The sequence below is a fragment of the Delphinus delphis genome, chromosome 2 (genome assembly GCF_949987515.2).
Source record: "Delphinus delphis chromosome 2, mDelDel1.2, whole genome shotgun sequence".
NCBI lineage: Eukaryota > Metazoa > Chordata > Mammalia > Artiodactyla > Delphinidae > Delphinus > Delphinus delphis.
This window is the reverse complement of record NC_082684.1, coordinates 149,692,341-149,718,359: the sequence shown is the minus strand read 5'-3', so window position 1 is coordinate 149,718,359 and position 26,019 is coordinate 149,692,341. Positions and strand designations below refer to the sequence as shown.

General features: G+C 45.2%; 1 protein-coding gene across 1 annotated transcript in view; it reads right to left on the bottom strand.

The window, feature by feature from the left end:
• MYO5C (myosin VC) overlaps positions 1–19,414 on the bottom strand; it is a 99,667-nt gene extending 80,253 nt beyond the window's left edge. The window contains exons 1-7 of the mRNA XM_060003748.1: positions 19,291–19,414; positions 18,563–18,707; positions 15,140–15,296; positions 12,825–12,968; positions 11,992–12,073; positions 10,748–10,855; positions 2,878–2,984 (exon numbers count right to left, since the gene is read on the bottom strand). Of these exons, the coding sequence (XP_059859731.1) occupies positions 2,878–2,984; positions 10,748–10,855; positions 11,992–12,073; positions 12,825–12,968; positions 15,140–15,296; positions 18,563–18,690 (726 nt within the window). The 5' untranslated portion in view covers positions 18,691–18,707; positions 19,291–19,414. The remainder of the gene's footprint in view (positions 1–2,877; positions 2,985–10,747; positions 10,856–11,991; positions 12,074–12,824; positions 12,969–15,139; positions 15,297–18,562; positions 18,708–19,290) is intronic.
• Positions 19,415–26,019: the final 6,605 nt, after the last annotated feature.

Below are 26,019 nucleotides of genomic sequence, written 5' to 3'. Positions count from 1 at the left end.
AGGAGGACCTGCAGTGGCACTCAGCCTGCACCTGGTCCCTGGCAGGGCACCGCTGTGGTGATGCCAGGCAGCCCTGGGCTTGGTCCCACCTGGATTTTCGTTCTGGCCAAAGAATGTCAGTAGTGATTTAGGCCACAGAAGCAATCCTCTCCCCTCTCCTGTGCATGTGGACACAGCCTGGAAACCTCTCTTCCCTTTGCATCACATCCAGGCCACCTGTCAGAGCCTACACTCACCCTGTCCCTCCTTGTGTTGTTGGGATTTGCCCGGGGGGTCTGGCCCAGGAGGTACCTAGGTGTCACTGTCAGAGAGAACACGGTGGGCTCCCTGGACTAAAGTAGCTTCCCAGCCAACTTGAGGGCTGTGGTGGGGACTCTTCCTGGACGTACAAAGTGAATCTTATTTCTCTCCCAAGCCTGGGCAGGAGAGCTGCCCCACTGGCCAGCAGGCAAGGAGAGTTCTCCTCCTGTTTGTCTTCAGACAGCATGGACTAGGGGTCCTTATCACTAGGCAAGGAGATGTGATCCCATGTGACTGCACACCATCATTCCTCTCGGGAAGGGGAACTTCTGAGGCAGGCTGATCTGTAGACAGCATCTCAGCCAATCGGGAAAACCACGTGATTGCACTTAAAAAGCATCAGAAGGCTTCCCTGGTGGCGCAGTGGTTGAGAGTCCGCCTGCCAATGCAGGGCACACGGGTTCGTGCCCCGGTCTGGGAGGATCCCACATGCCGCGGAGCGGCTGGGCCCGTGGGCCATGGCCGCTAAGCCTGCGCGTCCGGGGCCTGTGCTCCGCAACAGGAGAGGCCACAGCAGTGAGAGGCCCGCGTACCGCAAAAAAACAAAAACAAAAAAATAAAAAGTAAGCTGGCTTTATCTGATTGAATTTGCCCAATATTTCAAGTTCTTGATGCAAATGACTGAAAATTACAGGACTGATAATTTTCTACAAAGATTTGACATCTTTTTTGTGGAATCTGTCTCCTAAGATTGATAGACAAAGGATTTTTAGTCTATCAATTTTAACTCCTCCTCCAAAATACTACCTTCACAACAAACTTCACAGGACAGAGTTCAAAGCAAGGGCATTTGTTGGGTGGAAATCATGGGAGTTTCAGAAGAAAAAGTGCAGCAGCCCATTTCTGGGGTAAATGAGCCAGTATCCAGAGGGAAAACCACACCTACACACATTCCAGGCCTACCATCACCTTTCTCCAAACTTCCCATTCCTTTGTGAACTGACCGACTCTGTCAGGGCTGGATATTGGTGGCGATGGGGGCGGGGCGCTTAATGTAGGAATCTGAGGAGAGGGAGGAGAATTACTTCCTGGTCATAGGGCAACAGGCCAAAAACACACCCTCCATTTCTGCTCAGCGGTCTCTCCCCTTAAACCGCAGGTCCCAGAGCTGAGAAATTACCAGGTGTACAAAATTAACAATTGTTCCCATCTGTTGTTTTGGGGACATGAAAGTAGATATTGTTATGGACTGAATGTTTGTTTCAGTCATATGAAAACTCATATGTTGAAGCCCTAACCTCCAATGTGATGGTATTTGGGGCTTTTAGGAGGTAATTAGGTTTAGATGAGGTCATGCAGATGGGGCCCCCATGATAGGATTAGTGTCCTTATAAGAAAAGAGACTAGAGCTTGCTGTCTCTCTCTCTCTGCCGTGTGAGGACACAGCAAGAAGGCAGCTGTCTGCAAGCTAGGAAGAGGGCCCTCACCAAGAGTTCAACCATGCTGGCGCCTTGATCTTGGACCTTCAGCCTCCAGGACTGTGAGAAAATAAATTTCTGTTGTTAAGCCACCCAACCTGTGGTATTTTGTTATGGCAACCAGAGATGACTAAGAAACATATGTTAATACAAAGCTTTAACGATAAGAAGATTTTGCATTTCAGAGAAACATTTTTAACTGTGTGACTGTCCTCTTTACATGGATATTGTCGAGAATAAGCAAACACATACCCCAGCAAGAATCACCACTCATATAACATTTGTTGCTAAAGAGACACACACATAAACTTATCTTGTGTCCATTAAAAAAAGAAATCCGTCACAAAACTTACATGGGAATATATTTCCATAGAGAGCACCACTGGTGTTTGAATCAGGCATGTGTCAGGAGGTAGGAGGTGTCCTTTCTACTAAAACTGTCCAGTGCCCTTAAGGCCCTGCATGATCTGCACATTTCCCTCCTGCCTACCCCCCATTTTCTGGCCTCATCTACCACCCCTCCTTTCTCTCACTCCTTTCTGCATTTACCAATCTTTTGGCTATTTTTCCAATAACACTTCCTGCCTTAGGGCCTTTGCACCTGCTGTTCCCTCTACTTCAAATGTTCTTCCTCGAAGTGTGTGTGTGAAGTGACACAATTCACTTCCTTATGGAATTAGAAAGGCTTTCTCTGAATGCCAGATACAAAAGGCACAGCCCTGCCCCACCCCTACTTTGCTTCATTTTCCTTTTTAATGGCTATCGCCAGCTGCCAGAGCCTGTAACTGTTTATTGTGTCTTCCCCTCCTCCACTTCCTTCCCCCAGATCATAAGCTTCATGAAGGCCTTCTGATCTTGTTTTGTGCACTGCTGTTTCTCCAGAGCCTATAACAGTGTCTGGCACAGAGTAGGCACTCAGGAAAAATTTGTTGAATAAAAGAAAAACAGAGAATGCATTTTCCCCTTCTCTACTGTTGCAAGGGGAAGAAGCTTTACTCTTTGAAGGTAACCCATGGAAACTCCTACCTTCCTTGTTCCAACTGGTCTCCCCAGTAGGCTCAATGTGCCTGGTGCTAAAATGCAAAAGCAGGGTAACCATGAGAGGTTTCTACTGATGATCCCCCCAACACAGGAAGGGTGAAGCAAACACATATCTTACACTGACTGCTGATCTCTCGTTGCCCACTGCTATGATCTGCACATTGCCCAGATGTAGGATGGCTGCCAGGATCTTAAAAACATCCATCTGAAAATCTTCCTTGAAACCTGAAAACAAAATTTTTCCCAAATTAGGAACACTGCATTTCTTCTCTTGCTCAGTTATTAGTAAGATAAACACCTGAATTCTCTCACGACACTCTAGTACCATCAGTGCCAAGAGCTGGGACAGGGAACAATGAGTAGACCCCGGGGAAAATCCAGTTCACTGTCTTTCCAGTTTGACGTGTGCAGACACACAATGTGAGCTGTACAACCCACCAGGTTTCCCTTTTGCTGTGGCTGCTAGGAAGTTCAACACAAAAATTAGTATCTGAGTAATGACTTCATGTCGGGTTCCTGGGAGAACCAGCTCTCATTCATTCTGTGTGCTGTGCTTTCTTGTTAATTTTTTTTTTTTCTTTTTTGCTCATAAGCTCTCTGGATGCTTTTTATGGTGGGTGCTGGAAGGATTTCATTTGCCCCTCCAGCTCTGCACCCTGCTCTCTGCCCCAGGGGACTGGCCTGTTTGGACCAAGGCAATGGGTTCTGGTGGGGTTTGACCAGTGGGGACCCTGGCAGGAGATCAGAGAGCAGGAGGAGACAGGTGCTGGGTACATCTCCCCATCTCTTTCCCTGCAAAGTTGCCTCAGGCTGGCTGTGTTGCCAACTGACAGAATGTTACTGTTCCGAGTCAGCGCTGACTTTCCCCACCCTTCCCTTCAGGCTCTGTGCCTGAACAGAAAGGGCTGCTGCTTCCAGGTCCCTACTGCTCCTCGGAGCCCCCTTAGCCCCACAGTTTGTAGTTGCTCCCTTCATAAATAAACCCTCCTCCTTTTATCCTATTTGAATGTGCCCCATGTTTCCTCGATGGGACCCCGACCAATGTATGTGGAATATCACTTGTGAATGAAAAATGTTGCCTGCCATATCATCAAACAATGGGTGCTGTGGCCATCAGACCATCAGCCACTATCGCTGCCCACAATGGTGCACCCTGAGGGGATTCCGGATGGAGAAAAGCAGGAAACGGGTCCTAGATAGCTAAGGTGCGTATCAAAGGAATGATTTCAATGAACCCAGACTCTTGTATCTTCCCATAAATAGAAAAGTGCTAAATTCCTTAATTTGAGATGTCTGGTTTTCTTTAATTAACAGTAATCTTTTGATGTTCTGACTTAAAACTCCTACATATCCTGGCTCCTCCCTTACCTCTTGGGAGCAGTCCCTCAGAGCTAGCTGAGAGGCTGTGTGCCAGGCTGAAGTCCTCAGTTTTGTCCTCCAAATAAAACATAATTCTCAACTTTTAGGTTGTGCACTTTTTTCAGTTAACAGGAGACCCTCGACTCCTCCAGCAAAAGAGCAGCAGGTCCTAAATGCCCCGTAAGAGCCATTGCAGCCACCTGCTGCTTCTGACTTGAGGACATCTGGACTATCTCAACAGCAGCTAGGTCACGTTCTTAAATAATTTCCAAACCTGGAGAGACTTCTCTCTACTAAGATCACACAAAATCAAAGTCATAAAAGATTTCAAACCTATGGGACCTAATGAAACTTAAAAGCTTTTGCACAGCAAAGGAAACCATAAACAAGATGAAAAGACAACCCTCAGAATGGGAGAAAAGATTTGCAAACAAAGCAACTGACAAAGGATTAATCTCCAAAATATACAAGCAGCTTATGCAGCTCAATATCAAAAAAAAAAAAACCCAATCAAAATATGGGTGGAAGACCTAAATAGACATTTCTCCAACGAAGACACAGAGATGGCCAACAAACACATGAAAAGATGTTCAACATCACTAATTATTAGAGAAATGCAAATCAAAACTACAATGAGGTATCACCTCACACCACTCAGAGTGGCCATCACCAAAAAATCTATGAACAATAAATGCTGGAGAGGGTGTGGAGAAAAGGGAACCCTCGTGCACTGTTGGTGGGAATGTAAATTGATACAGCCACTATGGAGAACAGTATGGAGGTTCCTTAAAAACCTAAAACTAGAACTACCATATGACCCAGCAATCCCACTACTGAGCATATACCCAGAGAGAACCATTAACTCAAAAAGACACATGCACCCCAATGTTCATTGCAGCACTATTTACAATAGCCAGGACACGGAAGCAACCTAAATGTCCATCAACAGAGGAATGGATAAAGAAGATGGGGCACATATATACAATGTAATATTACTCAGCCATACAAAGGAATGAAATTGGGTCATTTGTAGAGACGGGGATGGACCTAGAGACTGTCATACAGAGTGACGTAAGTCAGAAAGAGAAAAACAAATATCGTATATTAACACATACATGTGGAATCTGAACGAATTGGTATAGACAACCTTATCTACAAAATGGAAATAGAGACACAGACATAGAGAACAAACGTATGGATACAAGGAGGAAAGGGCGGGGGGGAGATGAATTGGGAGATTGGGATTGACACATATACACTATTGATACTATGTATAAAATACATAACTAATGAGAACCTACTGTATAGCTCAGGGAACTCTACTCAGTGCTGTGTGGTGACCTAAATGGGAAGAAAATCCCAAAAAGAGGGGATATATGTATACGTATAGCTGATTCACTTTGCTGTATAGTAGAAACTAACATAATATTGTAAAACAACTATACTCCAATAAAAATTTTAAAAAAAATTTCAAACCAAAATTACATGGAAGCCTCCAGTTCAATCTGAGTCCAGGCATCTGCAGCTGTTCCATTTCGCGCTAATGCCTACATTTGAAGGACAGACGATTCTAACAGAAATAAACCCCTGAGCATCACCATGATAAATGACAGGTAAGTGATGAAGAAAAGCAACTAAATATACAAAGTTTGGGAATCTGCTCTGGCACTCCCACTCTCTGTATGATCCATTGCTTACTTACCCCATGCTTTCCAAAGCTGACAAAAGTGAAATAACAACTGCAAAGCAATGATGTCAAAGAAAGAACTTAAGACCTCACTTAAGTAATTACTTTTAGTAAGATAAAATCACTGCAAAAGCGCCACTGGCCTGAGGTAGATTTCAGTGAGAAACATAGTGGTCAAGTTTCTTGAGCCTGAGGTCCAGGATAGGTCTGTTTCCAGAGTATTCTTTCTGTCAGAGATCTTAATGGCTAGGCAAAGATCAAAGGATGAATTAAATGAGAGTCAGCAGAAGAACAAAGGAAATGAGCTCTTGATCAAAATGCACCCCCATTCTGCTTCCTCAGTGGGTAAATTGTGGCTAGCTAAAGTACCTGTGATATTGTGTTTTAAACTAAGTAGTATATACTTGGGCTTCATCCAGTTTCTTAACACACAGAACTTCTAAAACCCGGGGAACTTCCTAACTTCTGAGAGAGATTAAGATGTCTTTTGTTAATGAGGCAATTTTGGAATGCCCCTAGGTCATGTGAGGATGGGGGCCGGTTGCCAGGGGAAACAACCCTGTGATTGAGAGTTGGAACTTTCAGTCTCGCCCCTCAAACTCCAGGGAGCAGAGAGGGGCTAGAAGTTGAACTAACTGCCAACGGCCAATGATTTAATCAACGGTGCCTATGTAATGAAGTCTCCATAAAAACCCCAAAGCACGAGGTTTGCAAGCCCCCAGGTGAACGCGTGGGGATTGTGGAGAGTGACACACTCAGACAGCATGGAAGCTCTGTGCTCCTTCCCACATAGTTGCCCCTGTATATCTGTTCCAAATGACTGTTCCTGAGTTCTATCCTTTTATAATAAATTGATGATCTAGTAAGTAAAATGTTTCTCTGAGTTCTGTGAGCTGCTCTAGCAAATTAATTGAACCCAAGGAGGTGGTTGTGGGAACCTGTGATTTACAGCCATTCGGTTACAATCACAGGTGACAACCTGATCTGAAGTGGGGTGGGCTGGGGGCGGTCCTGTGGAACTGAGCCCTCAACCTGTGGGATCTGAGGCTTTCTCCAGGTAGATAGTGTCAGAATTGAGGCGAATTGTAGGACACCCAGCTGGTGTCCAGAGAATCGCTTGGTGTGGGGACCCCCCCTCCCCTCCTCCTCCCCCCCCAGCACACACTGGAATTGGGTCTCAGAACCATTTTAGTACCTCAGAAGCAGAGCCAGAAGGGAAAGCAAATGAAGCTCTGCAGCAGGCATTATCCTTCGCACTTTCTACATATCACCTCGTCTAATGCTTACAACAACTATATAAAGTACTAGTGCTGTTCCCATTTTACAGAGGGGGAAACTAAGGCATAGAAGGGTTAGGGAACCTGCCAAAGTTACAAACACACCGGGTGTATCATGGCTAAGCAGTGTACTGCCAGTGACCACTGCAGTGTGTGAAAAGACCTGCAGAGTCATGAAGCTGCCTTAGCTCACCCCAGGGTGTATAAAAGTGATGGTTCCCTATGACCCTGCACCAGGCAAAGAAGTCTGAGCAGATCCCAGAAGTCTGCTTACTGGGCGTGTTGTGAAGTGGATTTGTGTACTGAACTAGATGACCTCACTGCTAACCTTGTCTGTTTCTCCAAACTGTCTCCAGAGCAAACCACAGCAATGGACAAATCAACCAACAAGTACGTGTTTAGCAATCACATTTAAAAAAGGTATCTGCCCGAATGTGTTATAAGCCTATGTATGATTCGTGTTGGGCAATCTGCCCTTGAGGGGGTCTCTGTCTAAGATGATAACACTGAGACACAAACAAGAGCACACAGCCAATGGGACAAGCAGTATACACGAGATATTCACATTGTTGGAGACATGCTATTGGATAGAACTTTCCTTGGGGATGAAATGTTCTTTATCTGTGCTGAACAATATGGCAGCTCTTAGCTACATATGGTTATGAGCATTTGAAACATGTCTAGTGCAACTGAGAAATGAATTTTAAAATTTATTTCATTTTAATTAATGTAAACAGTCACTTGTGGCTAGTACTTAACTGTGTTGGACAACGCAGGTTTAGAGACCATGAAATCAACACACAGCATGAGATTATTGGCTGTGGGGGTCACAGGATGATGGCAATCTCAAAGTTAGTGAATTCCATGCATGAATCTACTCCACAGCAGCAAACAGACCTCCGAAGCCTGCTCAAACTTCTTTGCCTGGCCAGGGGTCCTCAGGGGACATCCATGTTTAAACGCACTGGGGTTGAAGCTTAGCTTCATGACTCCACCCACGAACCTTTTCACAAATTGCAAGAAAACTATAAGGAACCCATCAACTATGCTCACTCTATCACCTAGGACAAGGGTCAGCAAACGTTTCCTTATTAGGCTTTGCAGGCTATAGAGTCTATGGCACAAGTACTCAACTCTGCCACCATAGCATGAAAACGGCCATAGATCCTACTTAAATGAGTGTGGCTGTGTTCCAATAAAACTTTATTTACAAAAACAGGCTGCAATCTGCCAACCTCTGGCCTAGGACATTTTTTAGTGATTCATACTTTGAGGTCATGCTTTCATTAAATGTGTACTGATCTCTCATTCTGATAGAGCACGCCACAGTTCATAAACCAAGAGACGTTACCTCTTAATCCTCACAACATCCCCAACAGCTACTGTGCTGGCTACTCTCCAGCGATGACCCCCAATGCATTACCCTCCCATTGTTCATGCCCTGTGTAGTTTTCTCCCCGTGGGTCAAGGGTCTGAGCTGGCCCTATGCCTTGCTTTTGATTATTAGCACACAGCAGCAGTGATGCTGCACTGCTTCCGAGGAGGCTGGTTCATAAAAAAACCTGCAGAGTCCACCTGAGCCTGTTGGAACTAGCTCTGGGAGAAGCTAGCCACATGTGACCGGCATGCTGTGAGGAAGGACACATGGAGGAAGAGAAATGCCCACCCAGCCCTCAGTAGTTCTAGCCATCCCAGCCCATGTGACAGAAGAAGCCCTCAGCTGATCCAGCCCTTGCCACCATCATACGAGAATCCCCAAGTAAGAAGTGCCCAGGTGAGCCCAGTCAGCCCGGCATCACAAGAGATAATAATAAATTGTCATTTTAAGAAAGATAAAGCTCTTGTTCTTAGAGGACTCATAGCCATGTCCAATGCATGCATGTGGAGCAACATTAAGAGCTGCATATTGCTCTACAAAGATTTTCTTTTGTTCAGTTTAAGTGAACTTTGCAAAATTAAATTTTGTAGCAAAAAAGAGATCTGATCTTTTTAAAATTAGAAGTTTTGTTAGAACGACTGATTAGGGTAGAAATTGAATGCTAGTTCATAAATTCCTGATGGAAAGGAAGAAGCCCAAAGTTAGACACTTTTTATTTGAAAGGTCTATCTCGAGGTTTTCACACAGTTCACATATTAGAATGAGAAGCTTCTACATGATTATTTCCTCTCTTTTAGGTATATCATTGTCCTCAAATATTCTCATTCAGATTTAGTAGGTCTGGGGTGATATCTAGATATTAGAATTTTAAAAAAAAATCTTCTCAGGTGATCTGACATTCTAGTATTCAGAACCACTGACAATAAGTCACTGTTCCTCAAAGAGTTATACTCTTAGTTAAGATCATTTATTTATTTTTTAATAAAATTAATTATTTTTATTGCTTCTTCAAGGATATTCTTTTTTCCTTTTTTTTTTTAATTGGGGTATGGTTGTTTTACAATGTTGTGTTAGTTTCTACTGTACAGTGAAGTGGAGTTCCCTGTGCTATACAGCAGGTTCTCATTAGTTATCTATTATACATATTAGTGTATATGTGTCAATCCCGATCTCCCAATTCATCCCACCCTCCCAAGAATATTCTTAAGTAAAACTTTTTTTTTTTTTGCGGTACGCGGGCCTCTCACTGTTGTGGCCTCTCCCGTTGCGGAGCACAGGCTCCAGATGCGCAGGCTCAGCGGCCATGGCTCACGGGCCTAGCTGCTCCGCAGCATGTGGGATCTTCCCAGACCGGGGCACGAACTCATGTCCCCTGCATCGGCAGGCGGACTCTCAACCACTGCACCACCAAGGAAGCCCAGTAAAACTTTTTTTTACTGTGAGCCCATGGAGGTGAAGAATACTTTGACTACTGCTATAATTTGGTGCCCCTTCCATAAGGTTTCTTTTTTTTTAAGGATTTTATTTATTTATTTTTTTGGCTGTCTCGGGTCTTAGTTGCAGCACACAGGATCTTCGTTGAGGCATCGGGGATCTTTTGTTGTGGTGAGTGGGCTCTTCATAGCGTCATGCAGGCTTCTCTCTAGTTGTGGTGTGCAGGTTTTCTCTTTTCTAGTTGTGGCACGCAGGCTCCAGGGTGTGTGGGCTCTGTAGTTGTGGAGCCCAGCTTCAGAGCATGTGGGCTCTGTAGTTTGCAGCACTCAGGCTCTCTAGTTGAGGCACATGAGCTCAGTAGTTGTGGCACACGGGCTTAGTTGCCTGGTGGAATGTGGGATTTTAGTTCCCTGACTAGGGATTGACCCTGTGTCCCCTGCATTGCAAGGTGGATTCTTTACCACTGGACCACCAGGGAAGTCCCTGCCATAGGGTTTTTAAAATTATTTATTTATTCATTCATTCATTCATTTTTATTGGAGTATAGCTGCTTTACAATGTTGTGTTAGTTTCTGCTATACAACGATGTGAATCAGCTATATGTATTACATATATCCCCTCCCTCTCACCCCCTCTTCAATCCCACCCATCTAGGTCATCATAGAGCACAGAGTTGATTTCTGTATCTTTTAAGGGAAAAGCACCTTTCTGACCGCTTGGCCTCCAAATATGGTTTTTGATTGGCTCATCCTAAAATCAGAATTTATTAGGTGTCTTCAGAACACATACATGCTGGGCATCCCAGCCTTCTTGGAGAAAATGGCCACTCCTGGGATAGGATGCTTTCACTTACCCAGCAGTGTGAAGGTCTTCTGAGTCTCTATCATGTTGGCTCTGTCATTCACGCCCTCAATGATGGTACTGCCCCCCATTCTCGTATAATTAAATTCTTCTGCACTCCCTGAAATCAAAAGTAAGGCTGTGATATCTGTGACACAGAAATTTGAACATACATGTACATCAGAAGCGAGAAGAAAAGTTCACACTTAATGTGCTGTCTTAAGCACTTTACAAATGTCTTTCCACTTATTCCTTAGAATTCTACGTTGCTGACTCAGAAGCTGAGGCTCAGAAAAGTGAAATGGCCTGCTCATGGACCCACAGCTGACCGCAGGGCAAGAATTAAAACACCGGCCTGACTCCAGAGCGCATGGTTTTTGTTCCCACACCTAATAATTTTATACAGCATTACTGAGGTTTACTGAACGTACGATTAACTGTAGAAAACTTGATAAGTTTTGATAAACATATACCGTTATAAAAACATCACTATGATCAAGATAATAACCATATATGCATCTAATATTTGAATAGTAGGGAAGCCTTCAGAAAGCTCTTCCATGTTCGCTCTTCACATTGTATTTGGCAGACAAGGCATGGATATTATCATTATACGAAATCTGAAGAAACTTAGATTCTACAAGTGCAAGTAAGTTCTCCAGGATTAGGGAGTGTGCATTCAACTCCGAGACATTAGACAATTCTGTCTACCAACATGGCACAAACGACCAAGACAGGAGAGCCGAGATACCACCGGAGTTGGGCCATTTGCACGAACCGACAAATAGCTCATTAATTATGGTTATGATTAATAATGATTTTGAGTCATCAAGGAAATTCAAATTATGATAGAGGTACTCTGTCTCAGAAGACACGGAAATATGTCATAGCTGTTAGAAAAATGACCATCCAAGAAGTTCAGATAAAAAGAAAAGTTTGGGGACTTAGATCAGTAAGTCCCAGTGGTCAGAAGGCCTTCTTCAGGTAGTTCTAGCTGGATGGACCACAATCACTCTGGAATTTTGAAAAGAACCCTGGAGTTGAAGGGGTCCCCTATTCCTGGACTCACTTTGCCCCTAACTAATCTATCTCCTTAGTTAAATGCATCAAGTCCACCCCTGGAACCCAAGGATCTTATGTTTTTGGACAGAATACTTTTTTTTTTTAAAGTGACGATATTATAAGAAGATGAAATTAACCTAGAATTTAAATTCCTACGTAAAAAAGAGACTCTTCCACACACCATGCATTACGTACCCAATTTAAGATGTTTAAATTCCGACTGCTGTGCAGATGCACAAAGTTGATAGAAAATGTGGTAATTTCGCTCATTTTCTGACTGTAAAATAAAGAAAAGCCCTGAAATTACACAAGCCCTTTACAAATGAAAATGTGAGGTTTTCAACAAGAGGGTCTTAGATGGCTAATCTGGATTGACAGTTCTGCTCTCATGGACACGGACATCTACGTGTGTTTTTGCTGTGACCCAACTTCTTGCCTCCACTGGCTCACAGAGGGAGAACTGGTGGCCCAAGATCACCTTCCAAATAACCACCACAGAGAAAATGTTATTAAACGAAACGTTCTACGAAATGGAAATAATGTAGTTAGTACCAGGTGAAATTTTAAAGAAGCTCCCTGCAATACAAGGTTTACTGTTACTTTCTTTCTGGGCCAAAATGATGAGAATTTTCTCCATTTTATGGACAGAAGCCTTTTTGTTAAACCCCGCCTCTCTAGATCTGATCCCATTCCCTTCCTGATACAAAAGCCAGTCTAACAGCTTTGGCTATTTCAAGTAGTCTTTGTGTTCTAGAAAGATAAAGTTGATTTTTAAATGCTAAGGACTTACGTGCCTAAAACTGAAAGTCATAAACTTTTCCCTCAACCATATAATTCCACTAATACTGCACCTACTCATCAATTTTCATTTTTAAGAAATAGAAAAATAAATAACCCAAACTGCAAATGAAATATAGGAAAACTGTATTCTTCAAGTCACAGAACAATGTAGGTTTTCTAATGAATATATGAATGTGAACCATACTACAAAAGTTGGGGAAAAGGAAATTTAATATTTTTATCCTTACTTGAAAGACAACTCTGGATTTCTCCAGCAGGTAAGTTCTCATGTTGGCTCCTATAATTTGATTTCTCTCATCAAAACTGATTTCTGTGTATTTCCCAAACCGACTGCTGTTGTCATTGCGGGTGGTCTTGGCATTTCCAACAGCCTACAAAACATAGTAACAACATTAAAAAAAACCTTTGCATCAATATTATTGGAGCAGTTACAGTAAAATCAGTCCTGTATGCTGGGGAAAAGTCTGATTATAGAGGGAGGCCGGGAGGCAGGGGCTCGCAGGGAATAAGACACATCCTTAGGTCTCCTCAGTCTCACCTCAAGGCTCTCCTCAGTCTTACTGGTAGACACTGAGCGGAATCAGAAAACACACGGGTTCTGATGTTTCAAGACCTTAGGTTCCTTTTTTACTATCTGTGTGATGCTAGAAAAGTTATTTCATCTTTCCAAGTCTCAATTTCTCTAGCTGTAATATGGGGAAGTATGCATCTTACAGAGTTGGGAGAATTAAATGAGATAATATACAGTGCCTCAACTCATCTATGCCTAAAATATTAGAGATGCTCAATTCAAAGTCTACATCCTTCATCCAACCTTTATTTCTGTCCTTATCCCTTACCACTTCCCTACTCGAACTTTCTACTCAACCAAAAAACCGCCTTCTTCTATCCCTCCCACACTGAGCATGATTTTTTCCTTTTACTTCTGCTACTGAATTCTGTCTCTCCTCTTGCCCACCCTGCTCTCCCTTCCTGGGCACCTTCCATCTGGAAGTACCCTTCCTATGCACACACGTCGCATTCCTGTCCAGGCCATCATGCTTTTGGACAACATGTATTTACTGGCAGGCGAAGGTAAACCAAAGTAGACATGGTCCTGCCTTCATGGAGCTTACAACAGCGGGTGAGACCAACCCTAAACAAATAACCACACGATATCATCCACTGGGCATTTAACAGGGTAGTGCTTCCTGACAACCTTTTTACTGCCATCTTGGATCATGATTTATCTTTCTATTCGAATTTAAAATATGTTATGTTAGAGGAGTCTTAAAACTTGGGGATTGGACCTTATTTTCATTACTTCCTGTATTATTTCGGCACAGTGGCTTAAACAAAATAGGTGGTCTGATAAATACTCATGGAGGATTCTGATTCAAGAAAACAGGGAGAAAGGGTCTAGGAATCTAACGTTCTTAATTATTTGCTATGCTTCCAAATAAATCCAAATCAATCCCCTTCCCAATTTGCAAGGCAGCCAGAGTTGGCCTCTGCGCCCTCTCGTGAGCTGTCAGATGCCCCTTCTTCCTTGAGGGTTGTCTCCTTACCCCTGGGTGCTATCGTTGGTTGGCCTTGCCCACATATCTGAGCCAGTCAGTGGTGTGCTGATGAATCACCCTCGGGGAGGAGAGGAGGAACAGCCTGGATATGTGACATTTGCCAATTTGCAAGGTGTAAATACTTCCACCATGACTGATTTCAAACTACCAAAGGTTTAACAATAACTTGCAAAAGAATTCCTGAATGTTTAACAATCAGCTCATGAAAGTTGGTGCTGGATTGGCTGGAGAACACCACTGGTCTTGGTGTACCAGTTGTCTCTGTGGTTGAGGAAATTTCCCCTGGGATATAAACGTAAACAGGGGACTCCTGAAATCCTGATGGTGGAATTTCTAGCCCAGCATGTAGAGGAGAGAGGCCTTGGAAGCAGCAATCTATGCCCCAATCTCCTTCAAATCCCACCGGAGAACAGACTTCCTTGCTCCCTCCCTGCCCTCACTTTGGTTTTTAAAGGAAGGGAACTCAAGTTAGCAAAGACAACATACAGGCATACCTTGAAGATATGGTGGGTTTAGTTCCAGACCACCGCAATAGAGCAAATGTCACAATAAAGCAAGTCACACGAATTTTCTGGTTTCCCAGTGCATACAAAAGTTATGTTTACACTATACTATAGTCTATTGAGAGTGAAACAGCATTATGTCTAAAAAAAACAATGTACACACCTTAATTTTAAATATTTTATTGCTAAAAAATGCTAACCACCATCTGACCCTTCAGCAAGTCAGAATCTTTTTGCTGGTGGAGGGTTTGAAATACTGCGAGAGTTACCAAAACGTGACACAGAGACAAAAGTGAGCAAATGCTGTTGGAAAAATAGACTTGTTCGATGCAGTATTGCCATAAACCTTTAACTAGTTAAAAAAGAAAAGAAAAAAAGCAATATCTGCAAAGCGAGGTATGCCTGTATACACGAACCAGCCCACTTCTCCATACATGCCTCTGCCTCTGTCCCCACTCCCCACCCCCACCAGGTACACACCTCAGTTATGGGGTTCGACGCCAGAACCTTGTCTTCCACGCGAGCATTAGTGCTGGACTTGCTGACGGTGGCGAAGTACCTCATGGCATAGCGAGCAGATACTGTCTTTCCAGCACCCGACTCCCCGCTTACAATTATTGACTGATTTTTATTATTTCTAAAGCAAATAAATAAAAGGATTTTTAAAAATATTCATTTCTTCCTATTAGGCAATATATACTCATCAAGAAAAATGCAGATAAGCCCGAAGAAGGGACTTTGTTCTATCACTTGAAAGTAACTGTTTTTAACATACCAGTGAATTTCCTTCTAATCTTTTTCTCTGTGATTCTGCTGAACACACAGCTTTGTTTCGTGTTGTGTCCCCTGTGCTGAGAGTCCCCAAGAGCAATCCCAGATCAGTGATCCACTAGCAGGACTCACAGGACTCAGCACACATTCGCACTCATGGCTAAGATTTATTACACCAGAAGGATACAAAGCAAATCAGCAAAGGGAAAAGGCATACAGGGCCAAGTCCAGAGGAGGCCAGGTGTAAACTTCCAAGAGTCCTCTCCCAGTGGAGTCACACAGGATGCACTTACTTCCTCCAGCAATGAATTACGACAACACACGGGAAACACTGTCTACCAGGGAAGCTCGATAGAGACTCAGTGTCCAGGGTTTTTACTGGGGGCCGGTCACATAGGCATCCTCTGCTATCACACACCAAAATTCCAGATGCCCAGAAGGAAAGCAGATATTCAGCAGGACCACATTGTTCACACAAACAGTTTAGGTGCAGTGAGCCACTCTTAGCAATTAGGAAATGCTGAGAATCTTCCTGAAATCCAAGTTCCCAGAGGTTTGCCACAGGTCAAACCTGCAAGCAGGTTTCTAAAGATAGCAGTCTCAAGCCTATGTCAACTCCTTTCTGTATATCCCCACTTAAATATAAAAACATTTTAAAGACATCATTTGGAGAGCAATTACTTGAAATGTGCTTGGGAACACGTGTGCTCCATAAGCCAACATGCTCTGTTACACAACTTAGAGATCTTAAAAAATGCATTAAACTTTTTGTGTCATTAGATCATGATGGCAGAACCTTATTATAGTTGCTGTCCTAGCACCACTTATGTGCCAGGTGCTTGGTGAAAACTTTACCGGGATTCTCATTTAAGCCTCACAAAAATCCTATGCCACATACTGTGTATCCATTTTACAGATGAGTAGAACAGTGACTCAGCGAGGCACAGAACACACAACCGCCCTGTGAACACAGGAGAGGACCTTAGAGAGACAGCTCCTGGCCTCAGTGAGGAAGCTAAGATGCTCAGGAGGTGAACGACACTCCCAGCGCCCCTCAGCTGCATGGAGTGGGACTGGGGTTACTAAAGCTGGGCTCTCCGGACTCCTAGTCTAGCATCAGCAAGTCCAGTAAGAACCTGCCTTAGGTTCGGTTCTGCTATTACAGTTAGACAGACCTCCAGAGGAAACTGGCTCTTCAAGCTTGAACCTGGCTCAGTCCTGCAGCTCTAACGAGCTCATGCTACTGACACCCAGGAGCAGTCCTGGCCTGTCAGGCTCTGAGCCACACAGACTCTAATCTTGCAGATGCGCTGGAGACCTGCAGGGGCCAGGGTAAATCCCAGAACCACGGGTGTTTTCGCACTGGAAAGAACCTTGCTGTGGCAGAAGCCAAGGTAACTGGCAAATTTTTTTGGAACCTCCAGGATCTTTCATTTTCTGGTACCATCGGGCTTGGCTGCCCTCTACTCATGAGCCTCCACACTACCCGCAGGGCTTAGGAAAGGGGGGAGACTTTTACATCATTCGTCACAGCACCAGAGTAGGGACGGCAGGTTCGGGTCCAGCTGGTGTCCTCTGAGCCTGGCTCGGCTCCCAGCCTCTGATGTGTTTACAAAAGAGAGGGAGTCACACACTCTGCTGTGGGCTGACAGGTGCATCGAGGCATGGAGGGCACCTGCTGAGACTGAGGACGTGGGGTTTGGGTGTCCCAGGTTACTGGCTTTTAATCAGTAATTCTCTACCCAACATTCATCCTCCCCTGCTTCTTAGGGACTAGGCCCCAATTCTTAGTGGACATGTTGCTGCGTATATGAAAGACTACATATCCCAGCCTCCCCTGTGGCTAGGCATGGTCATGTGAGTAGGACCTGACCAATGAACTATGAGGAGAAGTGCTCTGTGGGGGCTTCTGGGAGGGCTCCTTAACCAGGAGGGGCACACCCTTCCCCTGGGACACTCTGTAGCCTAGAAAAGAGAGAAAGAAGGCTGAGTACTTGCTTGGCCCTGAGGCCAAGGATCCCGCTCCAAGGATTGGGAAGCTGGAAGGCACTGATCCTTGATGACTTGGTAGAGGTGGTGTGCTAGCCTTGGACTGCCCATCAGACTTCTCTGCAGGAGAGAATCATGCATTTCTACTTTGTATAAGCCACCATTATTTTTTCCTGGTTATCAGCAGTAGAGCTTGGAATGGGTGCTCTCTGAGCATCTAGCTCACAGATGAGGATCCTGAAGCTGAGGGAGATCAGGGCTGTGCCCAGGGTTATGAAGTAAATGTAGCAGACCCAGGTCCTGTGTCTCAGGTTTTATCTGTGAAATAAGGGCATGATGGAGGTTCAACAGACTTCACAGAGGTGTTCTAAGACTCAGAGGAGACCACTGTCTGTGAAAGTTCTTTTGCAAACTGTAAGAATCTACAAAGATCCTTTTACAGATCAGGATGTTGAAGCCAAAATAGGATAGTTACGGGGAAAAGAAATTACACGTGGAGTCTAGAAATCTGAGCACAAATCCCAGCTCTGCCTTTCTCTTGCTGGGTGACCTTGGGTGGATGGCTTCGCATCTCAGTCGTCTGACTACTGCTCAGGCATCCTCATCACACGCTCTTGTGAGGGCACTCAAGATGATGTGTGAGAGTGTGTGCACAGTGCCTGGTCCACAGGAGGCTTTTCATAAAAGCTCCTTGTTTGCTAGCAAAACAATAACTTCACAGGCCATACAAAAAACAAGTGGCAAAATCAGAATAAAACCCCCAATCTCCTACAGCTAAAACCTGTGCTCATCTATCATTAGAGTCTGCTGCCACGGATGGGTAAAAATGCTTAAGCATCTCACAGTGAAGAATAAATCAATTTTCTTCCAACCAAACACACTGCAAGAAAAGCATCGGCTATTCCCAGATTGGTAGGACTGACCTGACTACCTAGAAGGGGCAAAACCAGGAAACTTGGTTTAGACAGTTATATAGCAAACAGTCATTTGCTGCTTGGTACAGTCAGTCTGCTCTACCAAGCCCCCCACCGGTCTGACTGATGGTCACTTTTAATGAGACCCGGCCAGATGTCTCCCTTCCACTGCGAAGGCCCAGCAAGCACTGGGAGAGTAAGAGGAAGCCCTGCCTGGCAGAGGGGCTACCTGGCCATCTGCTTGTATGCCTCTTCTGCCACAGCAAATATGTGCGGGTCCATATCGCCCATGTTCTGCCCGCTGTAGGCGTGGATGATGGCATCTCCATATATCGGCAGCTGCTTGTAAGGATTCATGGCCACCAGGATGATTCCTGAGGAAAGATGTCAGACGCAGTGATGGGATTCTTAGTGTCACCTCTTTCTCCAAGTTCTTTTGAGAAACCGCAGCTCTGTCACTTATTAAATCTCCTGTGTGACTTTGGGCAGGTCACTTAATGCTCCGAATCTCAGTTCCCTGCCGAGGTCACCTACATTTCTAGGCTACTCTGAAGGTTAGATGAGATGACAGATGGCAATGCCCTAAAACTGAGAGGCTCTTACAATTCTCAGTGTAAACATAATGATAATATCACTGCCCAAAATAAGTAATAAACTTATCATATCCAATGAGAAACTCACACACAAGCTTTAACCACATATATTTTTCTTGGTAGTCCAATCTTAGTTTTTGTTGAAGACTCTCCCCACCTAGATACTTCGTTTTCTAACAAACTCTAAGATCAGATGTGTTTACCTTTTAGATAGAAACCTGGGCAAATTTTTAGGTGTGATTACACGTTTTGACAGAGTCAACATTTCTAATATAAACATAATATAAAACATAATCAGGATGCTCTAGACAACGAGCATTAAGTTTCAGTGTCATTCTTGCACTCCTAGAATTGCTCTCCTTACCACTGTAGGTGTAAATGAGTTTGGATTCTGCAAAGCGGATTCTGAGATTGTGGAGCACAGCGGGCTCGTGGAGATAGCTGAGGGCCGTGAGGTCATTCTCACCCACGAGGATGTCAGGATTCCGAAGTGGAGGCAGAGATTCTGGATCAACGGAATAATCCAGCTCCTGTGGACAAAGATGAAATTAAAGTTCTGGAAGTAAAAGTTTTTTGGTGTTTCTGCTGAATCACTGTCCTCTTTCCTAACTACCCCACTTTGGAGTGACCCCTGACACTCTAAAAAAACAAATTTATGTATAGCAACAAGAAAATAATCTTCGTGGCTGACTTTTGGGAGCCAGGTGATCAAGGTATTGGCTGTGTGCCCTAGGGTGTGTCACTCACCTTCTCTGGCCCTCCCTTCTCTCATCTGTAAAAAGCCTGGCTGGACCAGATCAGGGGTCCTCAGAGCTACAGAGGCCTCAATGAGGCGTGGCAGGGAAGTTACATGGTCAGGGACCTGGGCATCCCATCCCAATGCTACCACAGGGGCTCTACTTGCATGTGGTTTAGCTGCTGGTGCCATGAAAGTTTTCATTTGGAAACAGGATTCTGTTGCTCAAATGACTCAATGATCTAAGGTCCCTTGAAGCTCTAAGGTTACCGAATCTCTGTTGGAAGTTGACTTTCGTGGTGGTGAGAAGTGTCTAAAGGAGCCTGCGTGGGATGATGGTCTCTCTGTGAGAGGGCCCCCTATACAGGTGACTCCTGTCTGCAGCCACCTGTGTTCCCAAGGGCTGCAGGGCTGCGTATTTCTATGATTCTCAGCCCTGGGCTGAGTAACTGGCCCAGGATGGCCTGTCATCTGCTAGATTTCACCAATGTATATTCCGAAAGTAGCTGCCTGAGCAGAATGAAGGCAAGGTCAGCATGCCTTGCGGGCCTTGCAGATGTCAGAGCATTAAGGGACCTTATTACCACCTGTTCTACCTTCCTTCACTTTCACTTCACAGCTTGGGGAAGTGACTTGAGCAAGGACACCCAGGAGGCTTGTTTCCCTTCCACCGCCCAAGCTGCCTTCCTTTCCATACCTGGTCCTGGACCAGCTGCACAAAGTGACCCAGCTGTCCCTTAGCAAGAGCCCACTCTGCAGGCCCTGTGCCAAGGACTCAGCACTGGTTTTTCATCTGATCCTCAAACCTGCTTTCTAAGGAGGGCATGACATCCCTAACTAAGAGTTAAGGAGACAGGTTCAGAGAAGTTAAGCTCCTTGTTAAAGGTCACACAGTTCATATGGGTCTGGCTGACTCTGAAGCCTGCATCACGATGCCTGGTCAACACTGACAGGGGTTTGGTTTGTTAGCTGGTTGGACTGTTTTCCATAAGGAGAGCAGCTCAGGGCAATCCGGGACAACTGGGCATGGATCCTCACAGCAGCTGCCTGCTCATTATCAATGCAATTATATTTATGAACCTGCCCCAAGCAGGATATTTTTAACCTACACACTTTCGAGAAGAAGATAAAGTGCTGCTCATACATAATTTATACTTACCCTGAGTTTTTCGGGGTTTTTTTGCGGCACGCGGGCCTCTCACTGTTGTGGCCTCTCCCGCTGCGGAGCACAGGCTCCAGACACACAGGCTCAGCGGCCATGGCTCACGGGCGCAGCCGCTCCGCGGCATGTGGGATCTTCCCAGATCGGGGCACGAACCCGCGTCCCCTGCATCGGCAGGTGGACTCTCAACCACTGCACCACCAGGGAAGCCCTCCATTATGTTTTAAATCAACAACCTCCTTTTCCAGTTCAGCCATTGTGTGTGTGTGTGTGTGTGTGTGTGTGTGTGTGTGTGTGTGTGTGTCTTATGTGTGTAAGAAACAGAAGGAGAGAGAGAGAAAGACAAATAGAACAGGCAGTCTTCGGGGGAGGGGAGAAAATATGAATGTGAAGAACATGAGATCGACAGCTGGAAACAGAGGTGATATTTTCTTACATAAAGCAGGCTTTGTCCTTCATGGTATAGATAAAGGGTTAAGTTAAAAAGCAACAGATGAATGGATAAAGAAGATGTGGCACATATATACAATGGAATATTACTCAGCCATAAAAAGAAACGAGATTGAGTTATTTGTAGTGAGGTGGATGGACCCAGACTCTGTCATACAGAGTGAAGTAAGTCAGAAAGAGAAAAACAAATACCATATGTTAACACATATATATGGAACCTAAAAAAGAAAAAAGTTTATTAAGAACCTAGGGGCAGGACAGGAAAAAAGATGCAGATGGAGAGAATGGACTTGAGGACACGGGGAGGGGGAAGGGTAAGCTGGGACGAAGTGAGAGAGTGGCATGGACATATATACACTACCAAATGTAAAATAGTGAGAAGAAGCCACATAGCACAGGGAGATCAGCTCGGTGCTCTGTGACCACCTAGAGGGGTGGGATAGGGAGGGTGGGAGGGAGACGCAAGAGGGAGGGGATATGGGGATATATGCATATGTACAGCTGATTCACTTTGTTATACAACAGAAACTAACACACCATTGTAAAGCAATTATACTCCAATAAAGATGTTAAAAAAAAAAAAAGGCAGCCTGGCCACCTGCCATCTTACCTGCCTCTCCCCCTCCTCCTCTGAGCAGCTCATTCAGGGCCAGGAATGTCGCCTCCAGAAGCCCTGCTCATATTACTAAAGCAGCAAACTGCCACTGCAGCTGCTGCCCTGAGATTTTTCTCCCCAAAGCCATCTGGTCCCTAATCAGAACCTTGACTGCACTGGAGATACTCAACAAATGCCCCCAAGGAGTTTATAATGGGAAGGGAAAGGCTAAATGGAAATAGCAGCTCCTCTGCCTCCCCCCTTGCATTTACACACGCCCCCAGGGATTATCTCATCTGATCTTCAGCCGCCCTGTGATATGCTGTTACTAACTCCATCTGACATGTGAGGAAGCCGAGGGGCTCACTGTCACAGACTTAGTGGGATCTGAACCCAGATAGTCTGCCACAGCCTGGGAAGGATTTGAACTCAGATAGTCTGATTCTAGAGGATGTGCTCTTAACTGCTATGTTTATCTCCCTTCCCAGGATCTGAGGAGATGACTCCAAATCCAGGACAGTCTGATTGGCAGTAATATGTCCTGTCTCTGCAGAGACCATTTCCATGCCTTGGAAATTCCAGCATTTTCATATTCATGTGAAATTCCCAGGACTAACTCTGACATCCAGATGGATCATGAATCCTTTGTCCAATTCTGCATCCAGATACTTGATTCTAAAAACCTAAGGTCAGCCTAGCTATGGATCCAGTGGGATGTCATTACAGCTATGGGGGGAAAGGACGACTCATCATGGAAACTTAAAGCGGAGATAAAATCTGTAGAAACTGGTCATCGAAAGCCATGACCAGCCTTTGAGAGGAACTCTTCACGAGCACGCTCTACCATGGGGACAACTGCCCAACCTCCTGGTCATCCTTTGCCTCTCCCTTGCCACACCGGCACCACAGAGCTTCCTCATAATGTCCTACCCAGCTGGGCTTCCTGTCCCCTTGTCCCATCTCCCATCACTCCTCCAACTGCCCTGTTACACTCCCTCCTGGAGGTCCCAATTCTTACCTCTTTCTATTCATCCTTAGACTGACTCTCCATTCTCCCACACCTCCCTCTCCCTTCCTGTTTTTGTTTTTTTTTTTTGCAGTACACAGGCCTCTCACCGTTACGGTCTCTCACGTTGCGGAGCACAGGCTCCGGACGCGCAGGCTCAGCGGCCATGGCTCACGGGCCCAGCCACTCCGCGGCATGTGGGATCTTCCCGGCCCAGGGCACGAACCCGCGTCCCCTGCATTGGCAGGCGGACTCTCAACCACTGCGCCACCAGGGAAGACCTCCCTTCCTGTTTTCTATCTCCCTTCTTCTATATCTCTTCCTCTTCCCATCTTGATGTTTTTCTCTACCAGTTTATGTCTTGGGCTCAAACTACTTCCTCTCCAAGTTTCTCATCTTCACCCAGTCTCTGTGCTGAGACCCATAAAACCAAGATGGTAATCATTTTTCAGCATTCTCCCAACATTGCTGAATCCCCAGAAAGGCAGCACAGAGCACAGATCTGTCCACTGCATCTCATTCCAGAGAGAGGCCCAGCTGATGCAGGGCATTTTATGTCTTCATTAGGGTAGTGGGGGGCGGAGGCAGGGAGGTGGGGAGGGGTACAAACACACGGGTGGATCCACAGCACCAGCTGGCCATGTTAGGTGCCCCCTCATGTGCCCTCTGCCGAAGGTGCTCCCCTCCCACACACACCCTACAGTTTCTCCTTTATACATCATGGTAGTTATGATCGAGGACCCTCACCGTTCCATCCTCCAGCAGGAGACGCAGGACTTTGGCACCAACTCTATAGTCCTTTGCTATTTCGGCAGACTTCCAAACTTCTTCAGGATCAGGAATCCAAACCCTGTTGTACTGACCAACAGAATAAGAAAGGCTTAATTTCAGCACTTTAAAAGCAAAACACAAATCGTTAGATGATTAGACTCAGGGAGATTTCTTTCTGTCCACGAACATCAGTAAATTCATTAGGAATACTTTTACCTAATTTTTGCTTGTGAGGTAATCATTAGTGTATCTGCAATGCACCAGGCCTAGCTGCTTCATTTCACAGGTAATAGAATTCCCAAAGCCTCTTAAATACATATTGAAAAAGGAAAGCCTGGGAGTGGAAAGGAAATCTGTGAGTCTCTTTATGGGAAGATCTGAGCACTGTCTACAAGAGCTGGAGCAGAGGGATGTGGTTCACCACTGATGAACTATGGGGCTCTGGGCCAGACACTTAACTTCTTGTGCTCATTTTTCTCATCTATAAAATGGGCACAACAATACCTACTCAATACTTTAAGGTTTGCTGGGAGGTTACATTGGACTGAGTAGCTGACAGCACTTTGCAAAATACTGTGGAAGTAGTGTTACAGCAGTGTTATCACAGTCTTATCACACTGGTCAGCAGCCAACGATTCCCACTGTGGGAAATGTGGAAGTCCCGAGCTCAATGTCCCACCTGGCTCAGGGCTGATGTGCAAGTCCTTAAGCAGAACTACATTGCTATGCACTGAATTATCCCCTCAAAATTCCTATGTTGAAGCCCTAACCCCCAATGTGAATACATTTGGAGATAAGGTCTTTAAGAGGCAATTAAGGTTAAGTGAGGTCATAAGGCCCCGATCCGATAAGATTAGTGTCCTTGTAAGAAGAGATACCAGGGAGCTTGCATGCACACTCTCTCTTCACCTGCATGCACAGAAGAAAGGCCATGGGAGTTCAGTGAGAAAACAGCTGTCCGCACCCAAGGGGAGAAGCCCTCACCAGACCAACCCTGCCAACACCTTGATCTTGGACTGCCCAGCCTCCAGAACTGTGAGAACATAAACGTCTGTTGTTTAAGCACCCAGTCTGTGGTATGTTGTTATGGCAGCTCAAGCGGACCAAGACACACATCTAATATTCACACTCACACACTGGGAAGGGGGCAGGCTCACTCTCCAGAAGTCACCAGTGGCACCTGAATGCAGCTTGAGATAAACACAAAGTGACTGCCATGTCTCTATACTGCAGCTGTCACAGGGCCCCGTGAGCCATTCTTCTCTCTCCTGCATGCATGCTGCAGCATCATGCACTGACCACTCTTGCTTCCACCCAGACCCCACATTTCACATTCTCCTGTGGTCATCTATTTGTTTGTTTGTTCATTCACTCTTTCGTTCATTCATTCACCCATCCATTCATCCCATCCATCCAACACCTGGGTACCACCTGGGACTTTCCTGGTGACGCAATGTTTAAGAATCCACCTGCCAGTGCAGGGGACGTGGGTTCGAGCTCTGGTCTGGGAAGATCCCACATGCCGAGGAGCAACTAAGCCCATGTGCCACAACCAGACTCAGGGAGAGTCTTTGTTGCACTGCAACAAAGAGTAGCCCCTGCTCGCTGCAACTAGAGAAAGCCCGTCCACGGCGACGAAGACCCAACGCAGCCAATAAATAAATAAATATAAATAAATAAACCTAAAAAATTAAAACAAAAAACACCTGGGCATCTCTTATGTATGCGTCTGGCACAGTGGTGGATTACCAAGAAAGAAAGGCATCTCCTCTTAATCATCATGGTCTTCCTACTAACTCAGCCAATCTTTAACCTGGAGCTGCATGTGCATTATGTGTATATTTGCAACTCTCTGCTCACATATCGGTGGTTTCTATCAATGGGGGCACCCCTACAGGATACCCTGATGTCCTGGGACATAACCAGGCCAAAAGGAACAAGAATTGGGAAGCACTCACATGGAGACATGAAGTAGCACCCAGGAAAGCTCCTGAATCCAAAGGCTTAATAGCTCGGGATCCCAGATCTAGATGAAGCCTAAGAAGCCATGCAGCGTCTAACCCTCATTTCCCAGAGAAAACTGGCCTCGGGGACTCCAAGTCCTCCAAGAGCAGAGCTGACATGAGCACCCAGTTCAGGCTGGTGCCTACAGTGGCATCCCCTTTCCACCTCCTTACATTCACAGGTCAAAGGAATATTGGTCCTCTGGCATTGTCCCTCAATGGGACAAATGGACCTTCTGAAGGTAATTGTCGAGTGTGTAAACTCTTGTAGCAGGGAATGTTTGTGCCTTTAGGAGAGAATGCTGCACTTATTTATTTATTTTATTTATTTAGGCTGCGTTGGGTCTTCGTGCAGTCTTTCTCTAGTTGC